Here is a 27,352-nt window from a genome sequence, read left to right on the forward strand (position 1 = left end):
ATAATATATCCACCTGACATGTGTAGCATATCAAGAAGATTATTAAACAGCACGATCATTACACAGTTGCACCTTGTGTTGGGGGACAATAAAATGCCACTCTAAAATGTGCAGTTTATCACACAACACAATGCCACAGATCTCTCAAGTTTTGAGGGAGCATGCAGTTGGCATGCTGACTGCAGGAATGTCCACCAGAACTGTTGCCAGAGAATTTAATGTTAACTTCTCCACCATAAGCCGCCTCCAACGTTGTTTTAGAGAATTTTGCAGTACGTCCAACCGGCCTCACAACCGCGGACCATGTGTAAGCACGCCAGCCCAGGACCTCCACATCCGGCTTCTTTACCTGCGGGATCGTCTGAGATCAGCCACCCGGACGGCTGATGAAACTGAGGAGTATTTCTGTCTGTAATAAAGCCCTTTTTATGGGGGAAAACTAATTCTGATTGGCTGGGCCTGTCTCCCCAGTGGGTGGGCCTGGCTCCCAAATGAGTGGGCATATGCCCTCCCAAGCCAACCCATGGCTATGCCCCTGCTCAGTCATGTGAAATTCATAGATTAGGACCTAATTTATTTCAATTGACTGTAACTCATTCAAATTGTTGAAATCGTTGCATGTTGTGTACAGTACTTCCCAAATTTGCCGTGCTTCGCCATGTGACTTTCTCCAGCCCTTCAAACTCAATTCAAGGCATTGACATGACTTGCGCATGTGTGTCTACTTTATACTGACAACCAACGGATGCTTAAAGGCAGGCAGAGAGCTTCGCTGCCTTTTCATGTGTCAATATGTCTCATTAATTTTCATTGCACTCAAATAATACACGCATATTGCATGCATGCGTATTGGTGTGAACAAAGTAATGGGATAGGCAGGAGGATAGGCAGAGCTCGCTCCTGCCTACGGACATCACAAGTCATCTGCTGCCTTTTGACGGTTACGTTAGTTTTGCTGATAGCTATGGTACTGTAAGCTGATCAGGATGGATAACATATTGCATCTGAAACCATTTTCAAAGTTGTATTTTCTAGTGAAACAGGGTGTGATAAGAGATTGAAGTTCAACACCTGACCTACATCAAAGAAAGGGACAGAAGATACATGATCATTTCAATCTGAGTGGTATCAACGGATAAGCTGGCTCTGTGGCTTTGCTGCTAGCAGCCGACTCTACTGCTTCCCCTGCCTGCTGTTCTCCACCAGTAAAAGCGGTGGACAAAAGCCGGTTACTGCGACTTGAACAACTTACCAATAGCATTCAACAATACATTTACCAGATTTCTGGAATTAAAAACTGGGGACATTTCCAGTTCGGTGGTCAATATATCATTCAAATATCTAATGTTATTAACTATGAAATAAAAAAGGGGGACAATTCCAGTTGCATGTATTTAGTCTAACAGGCACACTGTGATAGACAGAGAAAACAACTATATTACAGAAACACTACAGACAAGACAGAACTGTCCAATCTGAACAGCCATTCAGTGGTCCTGTAGTCTGGGTAGAATAAGAGCAGAAGAGAGCATGAGCAAAATTGGAAAAACAGAAACAATAGTATATGTGAAATACTTTACAAAATAATAAAGAAATAAGATGATGATGAGATTGGTAACTATATAACACATTTATACCAACCTAATCTGTATATTTCTCAGAAGAATGTATTTTCTTCAGGATTGCTCTGTCTTTGGCCAGCTTCTCCATGAACTCCTGGCAGGGGAGATTGAAGTTTGTCTTCACAATAAGCATGGCCTTGATGGTAGGAACAGTGAACCTATTTCTTGCTGCTGTCCATATATCATTCATTTAGGAGAACACTCTCTGGACTGGTGCATTACTTCCAGGTAAGCACATGACAACAGACGCTAATCTAGCCAGGTTAGTGTGTGTGGGATGTCATTCTCTTTGAAGTGGGTAACCACCCTGCCCCATCTTTGACTAAGCGGTGTCTCAGTTGTTTTCCATTCTTCAAGCAATCCCCCCTTTAGGAACTCTTGCAGGCCAGTAACCTCATCAAACAATGCATCCTCATTGATAGTCACATTGGAGCATTTTTTCTGCAGTGTGGCTGCTGCCTTCTGGATCTCTTCACACTGAGGTTGCCTTTTTAAAGGAGACAATGTAAATCTTATAGATTATCTGTGTGCTTTCCCCATTCTTGCAAGTAATTTCACAGCCGTAGTGAAGAATGATTGGGATGTTTTCAGAAAGCTCTCTTTCCATTTTCCTCTAGCTCTTTGAGAAGTCCTCTGACCAAAACTGGAATGAAGTTGTCATCACGTCTTGCAGTAAATTTTGCCTCAACGTTTTCCAGAATTGCAGCTGACTCCACCGCACAGCGGTCCTGGCCTTCAAGCATCTTGATCGTGTCACTGAATACGGTCAGGTTTCCATGGACAAAGGCCAGCCAAAGTTCAGTCAGTGGATCTTCGAACATTGTTCGCTGGACAACAGGGCTTTTGTCTTCAGAAAGAAAAAAGTATTTCAATGGCACGTAAATTTTCAGTACTCTTTCTAGAGCAGGGAGCATGGACAGCCAGCGAACATTGCTGTGTCCTAAAATGTTATGGTACTCCTGGCCAACAAACTCACAAAAGCTCTTCAGTCTTTCTACTCTGACGGTGAAAATATGAAAATATCCAAATATCTTTGTGAGCAGGTACTCAACATCAAGGGGAATCATATCCAAAGCTGTTCTGGCCGTGTTATGAATGGTGTGGGCAGGACAACCTAAGCCAATCACCTCCTGCTGCAGAGCATTTTTAACTTTGGTATGGACATTGACCCACCCCAGCCTATTCAGTCCTCCAAAGTTGGTATTTGTGTTATCGGCAGAGAATGCCATGACTTTGTTTTCCACGTAAAAATTTTGGATGACCACCAGGACCTCAGCTGACATTTCCTCTGCTGTTTCTCCTTTCAATTCAACAAAATCAAGCAGTTTTGTTTCACATTTTGTCCTAGCACATGTAGACTTTGGCTCATAAAGCTTCCGTGTCAGTTGTGCTCTGCTGTCCATAGATCTGTAACTATGATTGTGTCGCATAGTGTGGTATGCAAAGACACCCTCCTGCACAGCTAAATCATATTATTCTTGGAAAGGCTCTACCTTGAAGATTGTGGTGACAGAGGGCATACTAACACGGGCAATCAGAGAGGCTTGTCGTCTGTTGATGTTCTACCACTGTCGTTCCTCCCCTGCTGCCAATTGAAAAGGGGAATTACAAAGGGTGCAGTGAACCATTCTATCGTCTTGACCTGAGTGTATAAATGGAAATTCTCTCATGTTGCCTTTAAAATGTTTCCAAGAAACGGAAATGAGTACCTCCTCCGTCTGCTCTTCTCCACTCTCCTTGAGTCACTCTCCTTACACTCTTAACTTTTTCTTCTCCTCAAATCTTTCTCCTCTTTTCTTCACTCGTCTTCCTTCTCTTTCTTCATTTCTTTCTCTTTACCTTTCCACCTCATTCTTCAACACTCTAATCGCTTCACTCTTTTTACTCCCTTAATTTTTCCTTTCCACTATCTTCTCCTTCCTCTCCAATCTTTAATAATAAATAGTACACTATTAGATAAAATACTTTGGTTAACAGATTCCCATTGGTTGCCTCATTTTTGTATTTTCTTTCAAAAACATTGTTTGGAATAATAAATTGGCAGGCTCTGTAATCATATCTTTACATTTCCTCCTCTATCTGACTTGCCTTGTTAAATAAAGGTTAAATTAAAATTTATATAAATAAAACAGTTCACAGTTCTTCCTATCCAGTCTTCATCCTCTCCTTCCTTTCCACTCTCTAACAGAAAACATTATGCCGATGTTATCCATAAAAATTTCAAAATACATTTTCACACTATTAAAATTGTAATCTACAAATAAATATTCTCATATATCGCATTCATTTAATATAATCATATTTTCAAAATAGCCCGCTGCATGTTTACATGTGAATGTTTTATAACCTAGCTACCATAACAGTAGCTAGCTAACCTAGTCTACATAGCTAACGTTAGCTAGCATAGCCTATTTAAAACCTTATAGTGCAGATCATCTATCAATATAATAAATTGTGACATTATATACATCACTACTGTAGCTAGTGTCTCAAACGATTGTAACTTACCTGGCTAGAAAATACATTTGTGGTGATGTTGTGGTTTCACTTGACACTTGCTAGCTTCTGGACGTGTTTTCCACAGCAGCTTTCTCTAAAACTGGCGCAAGCAAGTAGTTAGTAGAAGAAGAAGAGTGTGAATGAAGCTGCTATTGCGAGCAAAACAAGCACAACGCGATTGAAACGTCAACCGGTAGGCTCTTCTGCACGGTCATTCTTGCCACGTAAAATATTATTTCACTTTGTTTTTAACCTCTCTGAACCACCAATCCCGGATCCGGTATAATTGTCATCAGCAACGCTGAATAGCATAGCGCCACAGTCAAATAATATTAGTAGAAAATATTAATATTCATGAAATCACAAGTGCAATATTGCAAAACACAGCTTAGCCTTTTGTTAATCCACCTGTCGTCTCAGATTTTGAAATTATGCTTTACAGCAAAAGCAATACAAGCGTTTGTGTAAGTTTATCGATCGCTCGACAAAACAATAAGTACACTTAGCATCAGGTAACTTGGTCACGAAAATCAGAAAAGCAATCAAATTAATAGTTTACCTTTGATGATCTTTGGATGTTTTCACTCACGAGACTCCCAGTTAGACAACAAATGTTCCTTTTGTTCCATAAAGACATTTTTTATATCCAAATGGCGCGTTATGCCCAGGAATCCACCGGAAAGAGCGGTCACTACAACGCAGACAAAAATTCAAAATTATATCCATAATGTCCACAGAAAAATGTCAAACGGTTTTTATAATCAATCCTCAGGGTGTTTTCCATATATCTATTCGATAATATATCAACCGGGACAGTTGGCTTTTCACTAGGACCGGGAGTAACAATGGCCGCCTTTCTCTTTTGCGCACAACTCACTCTAAGAGCTCCCACCTATCCACTTCCGCAATGTGGTCGTTCACGCTCATTCTTCAAAATAAAAGCCTGGAACTATGTCTAAAGGCTGTTGACACCTTAGGGAAGCCATAGAAAAAGGAATCTGGTTGATATCCGTTTAAATGGGCAATAGGGATGCTTAAGAACAGAGAGGTTTCAAAAACAGGGGCACTTCCTGATTGGATTTCCCTCGGGTTTTAGCCTGCAATATCAGTTCTGTTTAACTCACAGACCAAATTTGGACAGTTTTGGAAACTTCAGAGTGTTTTCTATCCTAATCTGTCAATTACAGTGGGGCAAAACAGTATTTAGTCAGCCACCAATTGTGCAAGTTCTCCCACTTAAAAATATGAGAGAGGCCTGTAGTTTTCATCATAGGTACACTTCAACTATGACAGACAAAATGAGAGAAGAAAATCCAGAAAATCACATTGTAGGATTTTTAATGAATTTATTTGCAAATTATGGTGGAAAATAAGTATTTGGTCAATAACTGCTTTAGCAGACAATACTCTTATTTCCCGAGCCCTTATCACAGTCAAGACACAACTATTTTATAGTAAAAAAAACTATGTAATGTAACAAAATAAAATAGAACAGAATATTTTTCCAAATTGTAAAAGTTGGTAGTGCGAAGTGATGCGCATCTCATGCCTGGAACAGTTATTGTCAAAGAGTGATCATTTGAAACGGGACTCAATTTGACGAGTTGAATAAAAAAATGTCAGGGTGACAATCAAAAATCTTTCTTCTTTTTAATATACACATGTTCGGTACAGTTTATTCTTCCTGTTATTTTCTAAATGGGTAATTCCACATTGAACACTGCATGGGGATGTATTACAGCTACCACATATGTTTGGTGAGTAGGCTTAATGATTCTGAGCAGCAAAGTAGCCTAAGCGGGAAAATAGACGAGACACAATTATTCCAAAACTGCAGCTCGTTGTTGGAACACATTTTGAATGTGATACAACTGTCATCATTTGGCAAGGAATGTAGCTTGTGTATCCCATCAGTTAGATATGTTTTCATAGACATGTATTTCTGTAGGCCTAATGGGAGCTTGTGTACACACTCAGAACGCTTTTGTAGAGGGAGCAGTCAGAACCCAATTGAGTGAGACAGAGGGGAAAGGGAATTTAGGGAAAATAACTGCGTGATGCTTGGCTTGGTTTCATTCTTATGTCTGGAAAATACAGGCCTATGGAACACTAGAGTCAAAGCAAATTTACGTTGTCTTCAAGAAAAAAATTGAAATGTTTTCTATGCACAATTCACCAAAAATGTTTATGATCTCTGGTTAAAGATCGAGTTTTGACGTCCGTCAAGATTCATGCCCATCCCTACCTCTGACATGTTTGAACATTTTTACAACTTGTCTCAGCAGCATACATATGTGATGCAAGGAGGGAAGAAATAGCTTATTTGGACAATATTACTTACCAAGCAGAGCTGTTTTATGAAGGTACAAATACCCTGTGCTTTTTAATTTTGAGTATGGGCATACAGACACAGCTTGGCTACATTGTAACTACGAAGTTATCACGTTTGAGGTATGACCCAGATGCAGACAGAGTTTAAGACACAAAAGTTTATTCCTAACAGGAGCAGGCAAAGGACAGCTCAAGGCAGGCAGGAGTCAAAAATCCAGAGAAGGTATAAAGTGTCCAGAACAACAGGCAGGGTCAGGGCAGGCAGAATGGTCAAAACTATGATGTACTAGAAAACAGGAGCAGAAAACAGGCAGGAGCAGGGAAACAAATGCTGGTAAATTTGAAGAAAAAAAACGAACTGGCAACAGACAACCGAAAACACAGGTATAAATAAACGGGATAATGGGGAGGATGTGCGACACCTGGAGGGGGGTGGAGACAATCACAAAGACAGGTGAAACAGATCAGGGTGTGACAGAAGTGGGGAGGCAGGTAGCCTAGTGGTTAGAGCATTGGGCCAGTAACCGAAAGGTTGCTAGATCAAGTCCCAAATCGGTTCTGTCCCTGATCAGTGGCCACTTTTTGTGGCAAGTCAGTTAAGAACAAATTCGTATTTAGTTCCTAGGCGGTCATTGTAAATAAAAATGTGTTCTTAACTGACTTTCTGTTACTGTAATTTAATTATGCCAATGTGCTTTCATCAATTGAAAGCCCTTTATCTATTTTATGAGAATTTGTAAGATTTCTTGTTTGCATAAAATAGACGCAGACCAGTCTTTCAATAATAGGTAATAGAATTTATTCTCGAGGCGCGCTACCACTTAATCACGTGCAGCAGTTTATATACAGATCATGACGTCATTTCATTGCTTTAACAGAATCCCCTCCTCCCGACCGGGACAAAGTAAGGTGAAAAGTTAATTCTAACTTACTAACACACTCCCAGATAAATTTTGACCCCTCAACATTATCGATCACCACTGAACTGACAGTTTTAATTAACAGAAAACCTAGGAATGCACTCACTGCCTTATCTAAAAACCCCAGAGCTAAGTTTCTGTAGGGTCAACCATAGGCTAACGACCTTATGTGTTTACACAGTCCCGAACCCATTTGTTTCTGCCTAGTTGGAATGGTGTTCATTAACTTATTACTCCTTGTCCGTGTCTCACAATCCCTTCTTATGAACTCATATTGTTAATCAGATATAATAAAACAGAGTATAAGTTTACTTATTCATTTAAAATGATTTGTTCAGAGTGATTGAGGGGGCGGAGCTAGCATGTTGGAGTGAACGGCTGTGCGTGAGAGGCTCCTGCAACTTTTTTGCGAAATAATCTAATTTAACCTACTTTATGGCACTTTTTACAACAAACGTTTCTTTCTATTACAAGATTGTAACTTTTTATATGAAAATGCCGAGTAATAAGCGACCAAAGGACAATAAATCCACAGCGGAGGCCTACTCCCCTAAACAACGAGACAGACATGGCGGGAGGCACATGCAACAACGTGACACTTACAGAACTTACCCGGGCTTTGGGGGAGCTACGTGTTGCTATAGCTGAGGATCTTAAGGCCACTATTGCTGAACTGGACACCAAAATCGAGAGCATCATTCGAACGGTCGCTTCGCATGGCCAGAGTATTGTGGACCTTGAGAAAGCTTCTGAATTCAACACTGGTAGGATCGACGAGTTAGAGAAGCTATGCACGTCATTGCAGGATACTGTGCAGAGGCTTTCTGTGAAAGTGGTGGACCTGGAGGGCCGATCCAGACGTAATAACCTTTGCGTTGTTGGTCTGGCAGAGGGGCTCTCGCCCCACCGACTTCTTCGCCAAGCTATTGAAGGATGCAATGGGATCGGATGTTTTGGATTCGGATCCCCAGCTGGACCGCGCACATCGCTCCCTTGTCCCAGTGCCTGGACCGGGCCAACGTCCTCGCCCAGTAATCATCTGTTGTCACAGTTTCAAGACCAAGGATCTTATCCTGCGTGAAGCTTGAATGAGGGACAACCTGTCACATAAAGGGCATCCATTCCGTGTCTATGAGGATTATGCGCCCGATGTGGCAAAGCATCGCGCCGACTACAGAGATGTCATGACCAAACTCTACAAACTCCATCTTCGCCCAGCCTTACTCTTCCCTGCAAGACTAAGAATTACCCCGCCTTCCGGTGAGAAGATTTGGCTCTCCTCGGTTTTGGACGCAGAGAAGTTTATCCGGGGATATACACCAATCCCCCGTACAGGTTAGAGTGCCTTGTTATTGCGTGTTAGGGTCTGCTGATGGACTCGATTCCATACTATACCATATTGGGTGAAAACGTATTAAACGGGCTCAACAAGGGCTACCGAACATGTAAGACGCTGAGCAGACCAATGAATGGCGGTCAGAGCTCTCATTTAACGTTAAATTCACTTTCATCCCGGCTGTGCTCAGAGCGATGCATATTTTTTACTTCCAGGTTTGATCACTGACACCTTCGGACAGATATACTTATATTCCCCCACTTTTGTTTTTTTTCGTTATTTATTTTACAATCCTTACATTATTCTTACTACCATACCATTTATTTATTTCTTGCGGGGGACTGGGGGTGATGGTTGGGAGGGGGCAGACACCTGGTTAGCAAGTTGATGTTTTGTGCCGTTCTGCCTTTGTCTGGCCGTGGGCCTCTCTCCCGACTAGAGTCCCACCAGCCCTCTGCAGTGCTTATGTCTGTGTAGGTGTGCGTACATATAATTACTATTTGTACTTTATTACTATTTTCTCTTAGCATTTTAGTATTATGTATGTGTATATTTTAAATCAGTGTAGATTGTTATTCTGGGGTATGAATGTGTGTATGTGTATATGTGCATATGGATATATATACATATTCTTTAAATATATATTTTTATATATGATTTTTTTGTGGGGGTATTTATACATACATGTATATGTATATGTATGTGTATATGTGTGTATGTATGTGTGTGTGTATGTGTGTATATGTGTATGTATATATATATATATGTATGTATGTATGTATGTATGTATGTATGTATGTATGTATGTATGTATGTATGTATGTATGTATGTATGTATGTATGTATGTATGTATGTATGTATGTATGTATGTATGTGTGTATGTATATGTGTATGTGTGTGTGTATGTATATGTATATGTATGTATATATATATGTATGCATATATTTTTCTTTCTTTCTTATTAAACATATTTTTTTTATGGGGGGAACGTTTAATTTAACAAATCCTTGTTCCGATCTCCTGACCCACAGTATGTAAATGTACGGCTGACTATGTCGGTTGTGGATGGTTTATTTTTTGACCGGCAGTGCTTAGCAATATAATCTTGAGCCTATATCTTGCTTATCTCTGGGATTGACCCAGGATGACGCTTAAATGCGCAATATGTTTAAGTTGCAACTTATTCGGTTTAGGTTTATTAGATGCTAACTGAACACTTAACTCGCGGGAGCCTCCTCAGTTCATATGTTAGTAGAAGTTCTAGGATAGTGAGAGGTGAACGTATAGTTGGGATTTTATTTTTGTTTTACCTCTTGTTCGAGGTCGCGCCGTGCTTCTTTGGCATCGGCCAGACAATGTTTTATTATTTTTATTTTTTATTTTTTTTCTCTCCTGTTTGTACATGCCTGTTAAATGTGGGTTGATGGGGGGGGGGGGGGGGGGGGGGGGTAAGTTTTGGGGAAATTAGGGGAACAGGGTGGGAAGTAAAGGTGCTTGCAGGGGGGAGGGGTGGGTTGGATACTGCTCGGGTGTAGGTGTTACATATGCTGATCGTGATGGTTTGGTGCGCTTTCTTACCTTTTTATCAAGTTACATGGTATGCAGGCCACCATAGGAACTACAAACGAGAGGAGGGCGGGGCTTACATTCACTTCCTGGAATGTCAAGGGTTTAAACTAACCAATTAAGAGGGGCAAGGTCCTAGCCCACTTGAAAGCACTCTCGTCTGATATTATATTTTAGCAAGAAACCCATCTGAAGAATAACTCTCATAGCAGACTTAAGTGTAGGTGGGTGGGGCAAGTGTATCACTCTAACTTCTCTGCCAAAACGAGAGGCACAGCGATTCTGGTACGGAAAGGAATTCCCTTTCTACATAAAACCACTATTGCGGATAAAGAGGGTCGGTATGTGATCGTAATAGGAGAAATCCACTCTACCTCAGTAACTCTACTAAATATCTATGGGCCAAACATTGACAACCCCTCTTTTTTCAAAAGAGTCCTTGCCCTGATTCCAGATATCTCCCATACTAACCTGGTCATTGGAGGGGACCTTAACTGTGTGCTAGACCAATATTTGGATAGATCCTCTACCCGGCGAACCCCTACCTCCTATTCAAGTGAATTCTTGAATACCTACATAAAAAATTCGAACTTATTTGATATATGGAGGATCGCTAACCCTACGGGTAGGGAATACTCCTTTTACTCTCATGTTCACAAGGTTTACACTCGAATTGACTACTTTTTGTTGGATGCTAGACTACTCCCCTATACCTGTAATGTGAGGTATCATGATATTATCATCTCGGACAACAGTCCACTCACCTTCTCCCTGAGATTGGGTGACATTGTACCAAACGAGAGGGTCTGGAGTTTGAATCCTCAGCTCCTCACAGAACCAACATTCAGTGAATGTCTTAAAGACCAAATTACATTTTTCTTTGATACCAACGACAACACAGAGACCTCCCCAGCATTATTGTGGGAAACACTGAAGGCTTATCTGAGAGGCTGTATCATCTCCTTTCAGGCTGCCAGGAGTAGGCAAAACAGAGGAAAACTGGAAGAACTGGAGGGACAAATTCACTTACTGGATAGGGAGAATGCTAGCCACCCATCTATGGAGAAACATACAAAAATTACCTCTTTAAAATTTGAATATAATCAGATTCTCTCAGCTAAAATTGCTAAATCTTTTCTCTATGCCAAGCAAAAATATTTTGAGTTTGGTGACAAACCACACAAATTACTCGCCAGACAACTTCGAAAAAATGTGAGTGACCGAATGATTCACAGGGTTAAATCTGCATCTGGGGAATTACTCTCTTCCCCCAAAGACATCAATGACAGATTCCGGCAGTTTTATGAGACTCTATATACATCTAAAGCGGATCCTAACCCCTTAATTATGCAAACATTTTTGGAGGACTGTAATCTTCCTGCCCTGAACCAGGAAGATTCTAACTTCCTGAATAAGGAAATATCTCTTGATGAAATTCAAGAAACAATTACATCTCTAAAAAGTGGCAAGCCCCCGGGCCCAGATGGATACCCTGGTGAATTCTATAAAACATTCAGCAACATGCTCTCTCCCTACCTGCACAAAATGTTGGTTCAGGCCAATGAGGATGGAGCTCTCCCTTCTACTTTGGACGAAGCGTTCATTACAGTTATACATAAGAAGGGTAAAGATCCAGAAGAGGTAGGGTCATACAGACCAATATCTCTCCTTAATACAGACCAAAAGAGTTTAACAAAAACTATGGCTAACAGGCTTAGCACTTTAATTGGCAAATTGGTCCATTCGGATCAGACCGGCTTTATCCCTAACAGAAACTCATTCCTCAATCTCAGGCGCCTCTTCAATATTATGTATTCTCAGAGGTTACCCAACGTGGACCTTGCCGTCATATCTCTTGACGCCGAAAAGGCCTTTGACCAAGTTGAGTGGCCCTATCTATTCAAGGTCCTACAGAAATGTAATATTGGAGATAGGTTCATAAATTGGATCCAGCTTTTATATAGGAACCCCTGTGCCAGAATACTCACTAACCAAACATTGTCGCCCCGATTTAACCTCAATAGGGGGACAAGGCAGGGTTGTGCGCTGTCGCCTATGCTCTTCGCCCAAATTATCGAACCGCTTGCCCGGAAGATTAGATCTCATGCAGCAATACACGGCTATAATACTAAAGATACTCTAAATAAGATCTCCCTATACGTAGATGACATCCTCCTCTATGTAACAGAACCCCAGGCTAGTATCCCAGCTATTCTTGATGTGATCAATTTGTTTGGTACCTTCTCGGGATACAGAATAAATTGGAACAAGAGTGAATTAATGCCCATACGGTCGCAAAATACCTCCTGGCTAGAACATCTCCCATTTAAATCTTCAGAAAAATTTACCTACCTAGGAATTGTAGTTACCAAACAATACTCCTTACTATTTAAAGAGAATTTCCCCTCTCTGATACAAAAACTCAAAGCAAACATACTATTTTGGAGAACTCTACCAATTTCTCTGCTCGGAAGAATTAATGCCATTAAAATGGTCTTCCTCCCACAACTGCTCTACCTATATCAGAACATCCCAGTATTCATACCTAAATCCTTTCATAAACAACTGGACTCAATTATCAATCCTTTCATCTGGGATTATAAAACACACAGGATAGGTAAAAAACACCTCTGTAAATCCAAGATGGAAGGAGGATTGTCTCTCCCAAATTTTATATTTTATTACTGGGCCGCTAACCTCCGCGTTGTTACGTTTCTGTTGGACGACGTACTTCCGGCATCCAGCTGGCTTAGTATGGAACGTGAGGAGTGTCACCCCTTCTCTATTGGCGCTGTGATTTTGTCGCCTGTCAATCTGGAGATGTCACTTTATTGTAACAATCCTATTATACATAGCACAGTCCGAATCTGGAAGCAAATTAAAGTCCACTTTGAGCTTAGACCAATGTCATTCATGCTCCCTGTCGCCAGGAATCCCTCCTTTGCCCCTTCTAACCTTGATAACACCTTTGAGTGATGGGGAGAGTTGGGGATAAGTACCATAGGGGATTTATACATAGAAGGGACCTTTGCTTCCTTTGAGTTGCTGAGGGAAACTTATAATCTTCCCAGAAGTTATTTTTTCAGATACCTACAAATTAGAGACTACGTTAGAAAACACCTCCCAACATTTGGGAATGCTAAACCTTCCATGTTTGACGGATGCATAAAAATATGCCCCACCTCAGATAAACTGATATCGCGTCTATATGATGCTTTTCAATCTGTTAGCACACCTTCTACAGATGCCATCAAGGCAAAATGGGAGGAAGAACTAGGGACTGACATCTCGGTGGCAGACTGAGAAGAGAGCTTGGAGTATATCCACACATGCTCCATTAATTCCAGACATCGTCTCATACAATTCAAGGTATTACACAGATTACACTATTCCAAAACTAAACTGCATAGGATATTTCCTGACACATCCCCTACATGTGATAAATGTCAGGCTACGCAGGGTACACTACTCCACTGCTTTGCCCTATGCTCTGGCTTGCATGGTTATTGGTGTGGAATTTTTGGGATCCTCTCTGAAGTTTTGGAGACTTCAATAGATCCAGACCCGCTTCTGATAATCCTGGGAGTATCTGAGTCCCTAAACGGATTAACCAACCCCCAAAAACAACTAATCTCGTACGGTCTCATCTCGGCAAAAAAACTAATCTTGCTGTTTTGGAAAAGGAGGGAAGCGCCCTCTACCAAATTATGGCTCAGTGAATTGGCAAACACTGTACACTTAGAAAGAATTCGATATATTCTGAACAATAAATTATCAACATTTGATCAAATCTGGCAGCCTTTCCTCTCCTACTTGGACGAGTCGGCGCTGTGAATTTGTACTTATTAACGCACTCTCAATTGTAATATTTTAATCTACCTTTGGACACTGTGCTATCTAACCTCCAAACAAGCTTCAATGCCATACAACACTCCTTCCGTGGCCTCCAACTGCTCTTAAACGCTAGTAAGACCAAATGCATGCTTTTCAACCGGTCGCTGCCTGCACCTGCATGCCCGACTAGCATCACCACCCTGGATGGTTCCGACCTAGAATATGTGGACGTCTATAAGTACCTAGGTGTCTGGCTAGACTGCAAACTCTCCTTCCAGACTCATATCAAACATCTCCAATCGAAAATCAAATCAAGAGTCGGCTTTCTATTCCGCAACAAAGCCTCCTTCACTCAAGCCGCCAAGCTTACCCTAGTAAAACTGACTATCCTACCGATCCTCGACTTCGGCGATGTCATCTACAAAATGGCTTCCAACACTCTACTCAGCAAACTGGATGCAGTCTATCACAGTGCCATCCGTTTTGTCACTAAAGCACCTTATACTACCCACCACTGCGACTTGTATGCTCTAGTCGGCTGGCCCTCGCTACATATTCGTCGCCAGACCCACTGGCTCCAGGTCATCTACAAGTCTATGCTAGGTAAAGCTCCGCCTTATCTCAGCTCACTGGTCACGATGGCAACACCCATCCGTAGCACGCGCTCCAGCAGGTGTATCTCACTGATCATCCCTAAAGCCAACACCTCATTTGGCCGCCTTTCGTTCCAGTACTCTGCTGCCTGTGACTGGAACGAATTGCAAAAATCGCTGAAGTTGGAGACTTTTATCTCCCTCACCAACTTCAAACATCAGCTATCTGAGCAGCTAACCGATCGCTGCAGCTGTACATAGTCTATTGGTAAATAGCCCACCCTTTTCACCTACCTCATCCCCGTACTGTTTCTATTTATTTACTTTTCTGCTCTTCTGCACACCAATATCTCTACCTGTACATGACCATCTGATCTTTTATCACTCCAGTGTTAATCTGCAAAATTGTAATTATTTGCCTACCTCCTCATGCCTTTTGCACACATTGTATATAGACCCCCCCCTTCGTTTTCTACTGTGTTATTGACTTGTTAATTGTTTACTCCATGTGTAACTCTTTGTTGTATGCTCACACTGCTATGCTTTATCTTGGCCAGGTCGCAGTTGCAAATGAGAACTTGTTCTCAACTAGCCTACCTGGTTAAATAAAGGTGAAATAAAAATGTGCTGGCCCTGCCACCCGAGCAGTTGGGGGGGGGGGGGGGGGAATCTTCTCTCTTTCTTTCTACGTGTCCTTGTTTTGTATGTCGTGTTTTGTATTATTTGTTCTGCACCCAGAACTCTGGGTCTTGTTGTTCCTGTATGCTCTTTTATGTTTAGATAAGAATTGTATACCTGTCTTGTATACCTATACACCATTGTTGTGTGTGTTTAATAAAAATATTTGAAACAAAATGATTTGTTCAGTCATATTAATCATAATTTCCTAACACTTGCCTAGTTAAATAAAATTTTAAAAGTGACCACGGTTGTGCTTGCATATGGGGCTCAGCCAGGACTGTTAGTTCTTGTAAGTTATTTAACCGATTGATGTTGGGAAAATATATGGCAAAAATGGAGTTAAAACAACTTGGGGAGAAGCCAAATTCACAGATTGAGTCATGTAATATAAAGCCTACTGTCACATGCCCATGGTTTAAAAAGGTAAAGGGAAGTTAAAACATGTTCTCGTAGTGCATGCAGCTCAAATAATATGTAACATCACCCTCGGTGTATCTCCTCCTCATGGACTGCACCAGATTTGCCAGTTCTGGCTGTGAGATGTTACCCCACTCTTCCACCAAGGCACATGCAAGTTCCCGGACATTTCTGGGGGGAATGGCCCTATCCCTCACCCTCCATTCCAACAGGTCCCAGACGTGCTCAATGGGATTGAGATCAGGGCTCGTTGCTGGCCATAGCAGAACACTGACATTCCTGTCTTGCAGGAAATCACGCACAGAACGAGCAGTATGGCTGGTGGCATTGTCAGGATGAACCACATGAGGGAGGAGGATGTCTTCCCTGTAACGCACAGTGTTGAGATTGCCTGCAATGACAATAAGCTCAGTCCGATGATGCTGTGACACACCGCCCCAGACCATGATGGACCCTCCACCTCCAAATCGATCCCGTTCCAGAGTACAGGCCTCGGTGTGACGCTGATTCCTTTGACGATAAACGCAAATCCGACCATCACCTCTGGTGAGACAAAACCGCGACTCGTCAGTAAAGAGCACTTTTTGCCAGTCCTGTCTGGTCCAGCAACGGTGGGTTTGTGCCCATAGGTAACGTTGTTGACGTGATGTCTGATGAGGACCTTCCTTACAACAAGCCTACAAGCCCTCAGTCCAGCCTCTCTCAGCCTATTGCGGACAGTCTGAGCACTGATGGAGGGATTGTGCGTTTCTGGTGTAACTCGGGCAGTTGTTGTTGCCATCCTGTACCTGTCCCGCAGGTGTGATGTTCGGATGTACCGATGTCTCCCTGTAGTGCTGTCTTAGGTGTCTCACAGTACGGACATTGCAATTTATTGCCCTGGCCACATCTGCAGTCCTCATACCTCCTTGCAGCATGCCTAAGGCACGTTCACGCAGAAGAGCAGGCATCTTTATTTTGGTGTTTTTCAGAGTCAGTAGAAAGGCCTCTTTAGTGTCCTAAGTTTTCATAACTGTGACCTTAATTGCCAGCCGTCTGTAAGCTGTTAGTGTCTTAACGACCATTCCACAGGTGCATGTTCATTAATTGTTTATGGTTCATTGAACAAGCATGGGAAACAGTGTTTAAACCCTTTACAATGAAGATCTGTGAAGTTATTATGATTGTTACGAATTATCTTTGAAAGACAGGGTCCTGGAAAATGGACATATCTATTTTAATACAGACAAAACATTACTATTCATTGAAAATGTCAAATTACCCAATGGATCATGATACCTTTTTGGTAAAAAAAGTGAGGGTGCAAAAACATATGTTTGCACCCTTATTTTGAATGTGGTGATGCAGTGGCTCCGTTTGCTCAGCCACTGACTAAAAGTAGGCCTACTCGCTGGCATTTGGGTCGCTATCTGTGAAAAAAAAGAAGTCACCTGTTCGTGCATGGCAGTTGCGTGGAGCACAAGCTATTAGGGCCTGTGAATTGTGTGTCTAATGGTTGCGCTGCCTGCTTGCTCCTGTTTGATGGTTGGTTGTGATTGTTTGTTATCTTTATGATCATATAAAAAACATGAGCTGGCGCACACCCAAAGAAAATAATATGATGTAGAGGTGCTGACTAACGTTGAATAAACTATAAGCTATAAAAAATAAAGAGTTGTATACTCTATATATAAACTCCCAGTAATTTATTGGGTAAATCACCAATGTTTTGGCATCATTGTGCAGCGTTTCTCCATTACTGTGCACAGTGATTTCCCGAAACGTTGGTGATTTACCCAATAAATGACTGGGAGTTTATATATAGAGCATGCAACTCTATTTTTATAGCTTATCTTTGTGATCGTGTCATACCGATGTCGCGTCTTGGGCTATGCCTGATTAAGTGATATGACGTGCTATTATATAAAATAATTTCTCCGTAATTAATATTACCTGATTGAGCTAATCATGTAAATGTAATTAACTAGAGAGTCTGGCACCACAAAATAAAATTTATAGAGCTGTTATCTTCCGAATAAACTCTTAAAGACCTAGTAATATTTTACATCAATAGCAGTCAATATTAATCATCATCTTAATTCAGTCTCATCTGAAAGTTATAAATTCTTAGTTATCTGCACGAACCCTGGCTAACAAGTTGAATCAGCAATACAAAATTGGGTTTAATTATTTATTTACTAAATACCTAACTAATCACACAGAATTACACATACACATAATTAAATCATAACTTGATTACAAATTACGTTATAAAGAAAAACGTCCCTAGCAGGCGGAACAAATATGACAGCTTGTTACACAAAAGAAAAGGGGCTGGGTTTGAGTGAAAGAGCGGGAAGACTGAGGAACAAAGGGCGAAGCTGTGCTATCGTAAATACATTATCTTATGCATTCTAAATTACCACCCATTTGGAAAAGGAAAATGCAATAAATATTTACTCTGAGCTGTGCTTTGGTAGGTTGGTGGTAGATGGAAGGCCGTGTTGCCAAACCGAGTCCTTTGAAGAAAGTCTCTGGTGGTCAATTGGATACGTTGTAGTAACGTCGTTGTGTGATAGACGGAATACTCTGTCTGTTCCTTCCTAACCCACGTTTGCAGCGGCTGTTGCTAACTCAACGGCTGGGAGGTATCACTTCTGTAGTGAATAAGAGTTCAAAGTTCATACCATTCGCAACCAAGGCTCACGCTGATGTTGGCTTTGTTCTGTAGTCATTATCTGAACCATTCTGACATCGGACCGTCGTCCTCACGTCCTCGGAACAGGAGGTTATATTGTCGTCAAGGGCTTATATAGGAAGGGAGAGGAGGGCGTATTTGAAAAGTTTTATAGCCCATGTCCCTTCACAGGGGCGGTCCACTGATTGAGCAGAGTCCTATCTTATGAAAACCCAAATCTCACATTTTAGAAGCTAAAATCACATTTCATCCCATCACGAATAATTTAAGAATTTCAAACATTGAAATTGAACAACAATTCCATGTGAATCCGATAACTCTGATGTGTAGACATTCCACTGTAGAGTTTATGTCATATTATCATTGATGAGAATGTCTCAGATGACAACCCGAACTGACATCATATTCATTAAGTACCACCGCATATGTTCAATTGGTCGGATTACCAGAATATAGTTCATTTCCCCCCACCTTCTAAGGTTCCCAGAATCTCTATGTTAACCAAGGGTTTTGCAAATGTAACATCAGTAGGGTAGAGAGAGGAAAAGGGGGGAAGAGGTATTTATGACTCATAAACCTACCTCCAAGCCAACGGCATGACACCGATAAATACCAAAAGTGCCTACCCGGTTTCAGACCTTACCGCACGTCACTGCTGTGATGAAGTGTGGTATTGTTAACCTTGTTTAGTCTAGCTTTAAGTCATAACAGGCACGTTGTTGGTGTAATACTGGCTCATTGTGAACGGGGGATTCCTGGGGAATTGGATTGTCACCTTTTGCACCATTAGAGTCTGGAGGTGTCCTCAACAGGTTAGCAAACTCCATGAACTGTGCCAGGCCAACATTATATTTAATTATATTATTATATATTTTGTTGCTGTTTTTGGGGGGTACAAATTTGGTGGTTTTAGATATAGGTGTCACGTGTGCTCCCTCTCCGGCCTCGAGGTCACCAGGCTGCTCGTTATGTCGCACACCTGTCACCATCATTACACGCACCCGCGCGTCATCACACACCTGGACTCTGATATATGTCACTCCCTTTGGTTTCTTCCCCAGGCGTCATTGTTTCTGTTCCAGTGTCATATCTGTGTGTTGTCTTGTTTTGTATTACGTTATGTTTATTTATTAAAACACTCACTCCCTTAAAACACTCAATCTCAGCGCACACATTACAATAGGTTATGTCTGAAGTGACACTCTATTCCCTACATAGTGCACTACTTTTGAACAGAGCCCTATGGGCCCTGGTCAACAGTAGTGTCATGGATCCCCCCGGTACTGCTGCTCATTCTGTGTACTAGTTCCGGAGGTCTATGTCACTGCCCTCTAGGTGTCACTGAACTGTTTGATTACGCACACCTGGTACCCATTCTCCCCTGATTAGTAATTGTATAAGTGTGCCTTTTGTTCAACCTTGTATTGTCAATTATTGTTCCCATTTCTGTTGGTCGTGTGAGTTGTATCAGCTTTTGTGCTGCATCATTTGTGTATTAAGGGTCTCGTATCGTTCTATGAGGGTTACCCTCGCTCTTTTGTTTGGGTACATCCCAGTGGTCTGTATACGTGTTTGTTTTGGGTGTATTAAAACCCCTTATGTATTCCTGCGCCTGTCTCCAAATCCTTTATACCAGTGTGACAAGTAGGGGACTCTATAAGGAATGTGGAGCCATTTCAGACACAGCCATAGGCCCTGCCCAGCTTGTTTGTAGCCTTGATTGTACAATTAGATAACTGGGGATAGAGAAGGTGATGGAAGTCACACCACATACATGCATAGCTACCTCTTCATGGTGACTTATTTTCAATGTCCATTGATTTGGGTTTGAACTTCATGACTAGAGAACACATAATGGCCAAAGAAATGTACAAACCGTATGATATTGTCATCTTTGTGTAAGAGTTTGACCTCAGACCAGGTTGAAATTTCCCACCAAACAGTTTATTTCTGTTGTCATGTGTTATTTTTCCGCCCTCTGTCTGGTAGCCTGCGCTGGATCTGTTTGTGCTGTCTTGCTAACTCCTGACCATAGGCGTTAGTGCCAGACAGTCCTGACCATAGGCATTAGTGCCAGACAGTCCTGAACATAGGCGTTAGTGCCAGACAGTTCTGACCATAGGCGTTAGTGCCAGACAGTCCTGACCATAATAGTTAGATGATAGCCTGGTCTGGCACGATCTCAAGACTCTCGTGACCTTTGACCCCATTCCTGTTTGGGCTGCAGGGTTCCTGAATGTGCTGATGAACTGCCAGTGGCAGAGCCTGTTGTGCCAGGTACAGGGCGGGGTGCTGAAAATGTTCCGAGACGAGGGCTGTGAAGAGTGCCCTCAGTACACGGTGCAGCTGAAAGGCTGCCAGGTTCGACCTGGCCCCGACACACCTCAGGCCTACCGCATTACTGTGGTCCAACACGGAGACCAGGTGGCAGTACTGGAGGTAAGGGCTCCGGGGGTGAAGTCCCCCCTAGGTACAGACAGATCAACATCACCCTTTCTCCCTGGTAAGGATATAGACAGACTAGACTGTATGCAGAAATAACGGGGTCAGGAATAGTTCATGGATCACTATGACTTTATTATATTTATTTTATAGTAATTTAGCAGATGCTCTTACACAAACATATTTCAGTAAGGTAAATTGTTAATATTCATCTATGCATGAGATGTCATCTAGTAACCCTAAACCGGATGCGCACGTGCGCCATCGTGTGCTATCGTGCATAAATTCATTTTGTCCACCTACACCAAACGTGATCACGACATGCAGGTTAAAATATCAAAACAAACTCTGAACCAATGACATTTATTTGGGGACAGGTCGAAAAGCAATAAACATGTATGGCAATTTAGCTAGTTAGCTTGCACTTGCTAGCTAATTTGTCCTGGGATATATACATTGAGGCCAACCGAACCGTTCCGATGTTTCACCTAGTCAGCTCAGGGATTCAAACTAGCAACCTTTCGGTTATTGGCACAACACTCTTAACCGCTAGGCTACCTGCTGATTCATTGACATCAGTATAGTTAATATAGATCATAGTGGAAAGATATTTCACACTTCAAAAACTTTAAAGAAAAGCTTGTTATTATGCGATGACTACCAAAGGTGATCAAGTTATTTCCCACAGGTTTATATTCAATATAAAACAAGTAAAAACTCCAAAATCAAAATTCAAAATTCACCAATTAATTCCTGGAACAGAGCATTGTGTGTTGTTGAAACTCCCCTTCTCCGTCTTCTTTCTCTCTATCCCTCTCTTTCTGTGTTCGTCCATGTCTCTGTCCAGGCCAGCTGTGCAGATGAGAAAGAGCAGTGGTTGCAGCTCCTACAGGACGGGAGTGTAAGCCAGGATCAGGCTGACTCTCTATATGACTCAAAGCCTGCTGGAGCCCTCAGGTAATAAATGTGTATGATGATCACTAGATCCCTTGGTTTGGCTCTACAAAACAGAGTAGGAGTGCTGATCTAGGATCAGCTCTCCCCGGTCCATTTAATCTTATTAATTGTGATCTAAAAAGCTAAACTGATCCTAAATCAACACTCCTATTCTGAGACACTTGATACATACGGACCTAGAACAATGTTTTTACATTTTTTCCCCCAAACATCAGTGGTTTGAAGGAGCAAAGGTTTCCAACCTCAAACATGTACATAGATGACCCCTTTCACCAGCACAGTGGAAGCGGCCGCTCACAACCCATCTACTCCAACACGGCCATACTGGAGCACATGGTACGGCCCATTCTCGGGGTGGGGGGGTGATATGTTGTATAGGGACATTTTTTTGTTCTGACTTAACTCCTTTGCTACCGTTCTCTTCACCTTGGTTCTGTGAGATTGGGATTCAAACCAATGCAGGTTAATGAACTTTTAAAGGTGCTTTATGCTTGAATCTTGATTTTATGAAAGCGATCTCCACAAATGTCTGGGAAATTGCCTTTGAAGTCTATTGTAGTGCACAGTTCGTTATTCTTTGTTGGTTTGATTTCTAGCCTAATACATTGTGTGTCCAGGGTCAAGAGAGAATTTTTACCTTCAGACTTGAATAAGGACACGGTCAGGTGATGGTCATAGGCGTACATTTCTGTTTGTAGTAAACTGTACAGTTGACAACAGTCAAAAGAAACCAGTGTGACTTTGATGGACCTACTGTTAGCTGTTGATATTTCAACGGATTTCCTTTGTTTTTCTCTCATCAGTTCCAGAATTCCCATAACGTCGCCAGGGGAGACTCAGTGTCATCGAAGGATTCAGTCAACTACAGCAACACTGATATCTTTAACAATCACAGTAAGTCGGATTCAATGTTCACCCCTTCAGGTGTTCCTCTGTAGGAGACACCACAGACATACCAAATCAAATCAAAGTTTATTTGTCACGTGCGCTGAATACAACAGGTAGACCTTAGAGTGAAATGCTTACTTACAGGCTCTAACCAATAGTGCAAAAAAGGTATTAGGTGAACAACAGGTAAGTAAAGAAATAAAACAGCAGTAAAAAGACAGGCTATATACAGTAGCGAGGCTATAAAAGTAGCGAGGCTACACACAGACCCCAGTTAGTCAGGCTGATTGAGGTAGTATGTAGATATGGTTAAAGTGACTATGCATATATGATGAACAGAGAGTAGCAGTAGCGTAAAAGAGGGGTTGGCGGGTGGTGGGTGGGACACAATGCATAGCCCGGTTAGCCAATGTGCTGGAGCACTGGTTGGTCGGCCCAATTGAGGTAGTATGTACATGAATGTATAGTTAAAGTAACTATGCATATATGATAAACAGAGAGTAGCAGCAGAGTAAAAATAAGGGTTGGGGGAGGGGGGTTGGGGGGGACACAATGCAAATAGTCAGGGTTTACCTGTTCAGGAGTCTTATGGCTTGGGGGTAAAAACTGTTGAGAAGCCTTTTTGTCCTAGACTTGGCACTCCGGTATGCCATCCGGTAGCAGAGAGAAACAGTCTATGAATGGGTGGCTGGGGCCTTCGACAATTTTTAGGGGCCTTCCTCTTACACCGCCTGGTGGAGAGGTCCTGGATGGCAGGCAGCTTAGCCCCAGTGATGCATTACCCTCTGCAGTGCCCCGCGGTCAGAGGCCGAGCAATTGCCGTACCAGTGAGGATGCTCTCGATGTTGCATTTGGCCATTTGGACATATCCTGCAATTTATCAGGCACTAGACCAGGGATAGGCAACTTTGACACGAAATACGATAATCCAGGAAGGAGACGGCCTGTTTGAAGAACACACATTTCTTCGCCTTGCAATACAGGTCATGCTACAGCAGTCGCCCAAGTACCTTACGCACCAGAGACACATGCGCCACCACGCGTGTGGCAGAATAGATCAAGATGTCATCGATGTACACTACCACTCCCTGCCCGAGCAGGTCTCGGAGAATCTCATCTACGAAGGATTGGAAGATGGCTGGAGCATTTTTCAACCCATATTGCATGACGCGGTACTCATAATGGCCAGATGTAGAACTAAATGCGGTTTTCCACTCATCTCCTCCCCGGATACGCACCAGATTATACGCACTCCTCAGGTCCAGTTTTGTGAAGAACCGCCCCCCCGTTAAATGATTCCACCGCCGTAGCGATGAGAGGTCGTGGGTAACTAAACCCCACTGTGATGGAATTTAGACCTCGATAATCAATGCACGGACGCAGACCTCCCTCCTTCTTCTTCACAAAAAAGAAGCTTGAGGAGACGGGTGATGCGGAGGGCCGAATGTACCCCTGTCCCAGCGATTCAGCAACATATGTCTCCATAGCTACTGTCTCCTCCTGGGACAATGGATACACGTGACTCCTAGGAAGTGCAACGTTCTCCAGGAGGTCTATCGCGCAGTCCCCTCGACGATGGGGTGGTAATTGGGTCTCCCTCTTTTTACTGAAGGCGAAATCAGCATATTCAGAGGGAATGCGCACGGTGGAAACCTGGTCTGGACTCTCCACCGTAGTCGCACCAATGGCAACTCCTATACACCTGCCTGAACACTCCTCTGACCACCCCTTAAGAGCCCCCTGTCGCCAGGAAATCACCGGGTTGTGCTGAGCTAGCCAGGGAATTCCCAACACCACTGGAAACGCAGGTGAATCGATAAGGAACAGACTAATCTTCTCCTTATGACTCCCCTGCGTTACCATGTCCAGCGGCACCGGAGCCTCCCTGACCACTCCTGACCCTAATGGTCGGCTATCTAAGGAGTGCACAGGAAAAGGTAGGTCTAACGACACAAGGGGAATCGCTAGCCTTAACCCGAGCCCCCGATCCAAGAAATTCCCAGCTGCGCCTGAATCGACTAGCGCCTTATGCTGTAGAGAGGGAGAAAACCCAGGGAAAGAGGTTAACACATACATATGACCGACAGGAAGCTCTGGGTGAGTCTGGTGCTGACTCACCTGGGGTGATCGAGTAGTGCTCCGCCTGCCCTCCCGACTCCCAGACGAGTTCCTCCAGCACCGGTCAGCCCTGTGTCCTCGCCGACCACAACTGGTGCAGGAGGACACTCCTCCTCCGGTCCCCCTCGAAGCCGCCCCTCCTAACTCCATAGGGATAGGAGCAGGAGGGCTGGGAGGTGGAAACGACAGGACCTGTTCCGAACGCCCGCGGGTAGCCAGCAGGTTGTCGAGACGGATGGCCATGTCGATGAGCTCATTCAGCGTGAGGGTAGTGTCCCGACATGCTAGCTCCCTGCGGACGTCCTCCCTGAGGCTGCATCGGAAATGGTCTATCAAGGTCCTGTCGTTCCACCCTGCTCCTGCGGCCAAGGTCCTGAACTCCAGGGCAAAGTCCTGCGCGCTCCTTGTCTCCTGACGCAGGTGGAACAGCCGTTCACTCTGGGTAATGATCCCTCGCTGAGTCTGGACCATTCCACACTGCGTTGGCCCACTCTAGGGCTCGTCCAGTCAGACAGGAGACGAGGGCGCTCACGCTCTCCTCTCCGGAGGGAGTAGGACGAATGGTCGCCAGGTAAATTTCCAGTTGTAGGAGGAAACACTGACACCCCGCCGCCGTTCCATCATACTCCCGTGAGAGCGCCAGCCGAAGAGCCCCGGATGCGGTAGCAGGAACAGGAGGTGCTGGAGAAGGGGGTGCTGTAGATGAGGTGGGAAGGCCACTCCTCTCCCATCAATCCATCCTCTCCATCATTTGATCCATTGCAGAACCAATCCTGTGGAGAACACTGGTATGATGGAGGACCCTTTCCTCCATCGATGGGAAGGTGCGGCTGCTCCTGCTGATTCCATATGCGGTGCGGGATTCTGTCACGCGGGATTCTGTCACGCAGGACTAGGTGGGTGAAGGAATCAGACGCAGAGAGTTCCACTGGGGAAAAGTGCTCTTTATTTCGGCACACAAAATGATAAGCCCAACAATACAGGGTGCGAACATGCAACGTGAAAACCAAAAAAACACAGGGTGCCAAGTTAAGAAAATAAATCCACCTCTACCTAAAATGCACACACGTAACATAAAGACAATCCCGCACAAAACAAGGGCGGGTCTACCTACTAAATATAGGGAAGCTCATTAAACCAAACAACAGAAACACAGGTGAAACTAATAAGACAAACGAAAAAAGGGATCGGTGGCGGCTAGTAGGACGGCGACGACGACCGCCGAGCACCGCCTGAACAGGCAGGGGAGCCACCCTCGGCGGAAGTCGTGACAACTGTACTCTATACCGTCTACTGCATCTTGCCTATGCCGTTCAGCCATCGCTCATCCATATATTTATATGTACATATTCTTATTCATTCCTTTACACTTGTGTGCATAAGGTAGTTGTTGTGAAATTTTTAGATTACTTGTTAGATATTACTGCATAGTCGGAACTAGAAGCACAAGCATTTTGCTACACTCGCATTAACATCTGCTAACCATGTGTATGTGACCAATACAATTTGATTTGATTTCAATACACAGTACAAAACCCCATGTCAAAATGGATAGAATTGCAGGAAATTAGCTTCCGGACTAGAGTGAATGGTATCTAAATAGAAAATGTGTATAGGTTTGAGGTTTGACTGGAATACAGTTTTTACATATAAAGTGGGTTAAACAGTATGCAAACATTATTCAAGTGAACAAGTGTTCAATGACTCTATGTACATAGGGCAGCAGTCTCTAACGTGCAAGGTAGAGTACTTGGTGGTAGCCGGCTACTAGCTAGTACCGAACACATATTGTATTCCACATTCGAAATGCAAAGAGATGAGGGTTTGCCTAGATTTCACATCAATATGTACTTTAAGACCAATTTCTGTCCAATCTCTTTGCCACTCCATCTGTTATTCAGAACGGGAGCCAAATAGAAAATTAAAGGTGTTTGTATGGAGGTTATTCCCCAAATCTGTGCAAAGAATATGATTAGGGAAGAATATGTAACTTTGGATATTATTATCATTCTCCTGCATTAAAGTTTTTGACTTTTAAGTGAAACAATTCCACTACATCTGGCTTGCATTATAAAAGTGTCTACATAATGATATGTTATAACAGATTCTCTGAACAGAATTTTCCATCATCCCATAGTTTTATGTTGCAGTTGCGTGCTGTTGCATCAATGTAAAACACTACACAGACACAAACGCATAGCACTTTATAATTATAGTGGTGGGAACAAGGTTACTCTGGTCTACCCCCCCCCCCCCCCCCCCCCCCATTTTTGTTAAGTTTGAGCAGTTTAGTTAAAGAAGAAAAGTCTGGGACTAACTCATATAACACCCCCGGCCTATGGGTTATTGAAGTGCTGAGGCCTGAAGATATAGCCTGTTACCAGATCTGTTTGTGCTTTCAGGCCAAACATCACGAGGAGTTGACATGGTAGCACAAACAGATCTAGGACAAGGCTGCTGAAGATATGGG

The 27,352-nt window shown here is 43.0% G+C and overlaps 1 protein-coding gene across 3 annotated transcripts in view; it reads left to right on the top strand.

Annotated features, from left to right (window-relative positions):
• Positions 1-27,352, top strand: part of si:dkey-220o5.5 (actin filament-associated protein 1-like 2) — a 118,191-nt gene that overhangs the window by 88,240 nt on the left and 2,599 nt on the right. For all 3 annotated transcript variants that reach the window (XM_020476202.2, XM_031807638.1, XM_031807643.1), the window contains 4 exons: positions 20,705-20,916; positions 21,767-21,876; positions 22,092-22,212; positions 22,680-22,770. In XM_020476202.2, coding sequence (XP_020331791.1) covers positions 20,705-20,916; positions 21,767-21,876; positions 22,092-22,212; positions 22,680-22,770 — 534 coding nt within the window. The remainder of the gene's footprint in view (positions 1-20,704; positions 20,917-21,766; positions 21,877-22,091; positions 22,213-22,679; positions 22,771-27,352) is intronic.

This window comes from Oncorhynchus kisutch, linkage group LG3, assembly GCF_002021735.2.
Source record: "Oncorhynchus kisutch isolate 150728-3 linkage group LG3, Okis_V2, whole genome shotgun sequence".
Taxonomy (NCBI): Eukaryota; Metazoa; Chordata; class Actinopteri; order Salmoniformes; family Salmonidae; genus Oncorhynchus; species Oncorhynchus kisutch.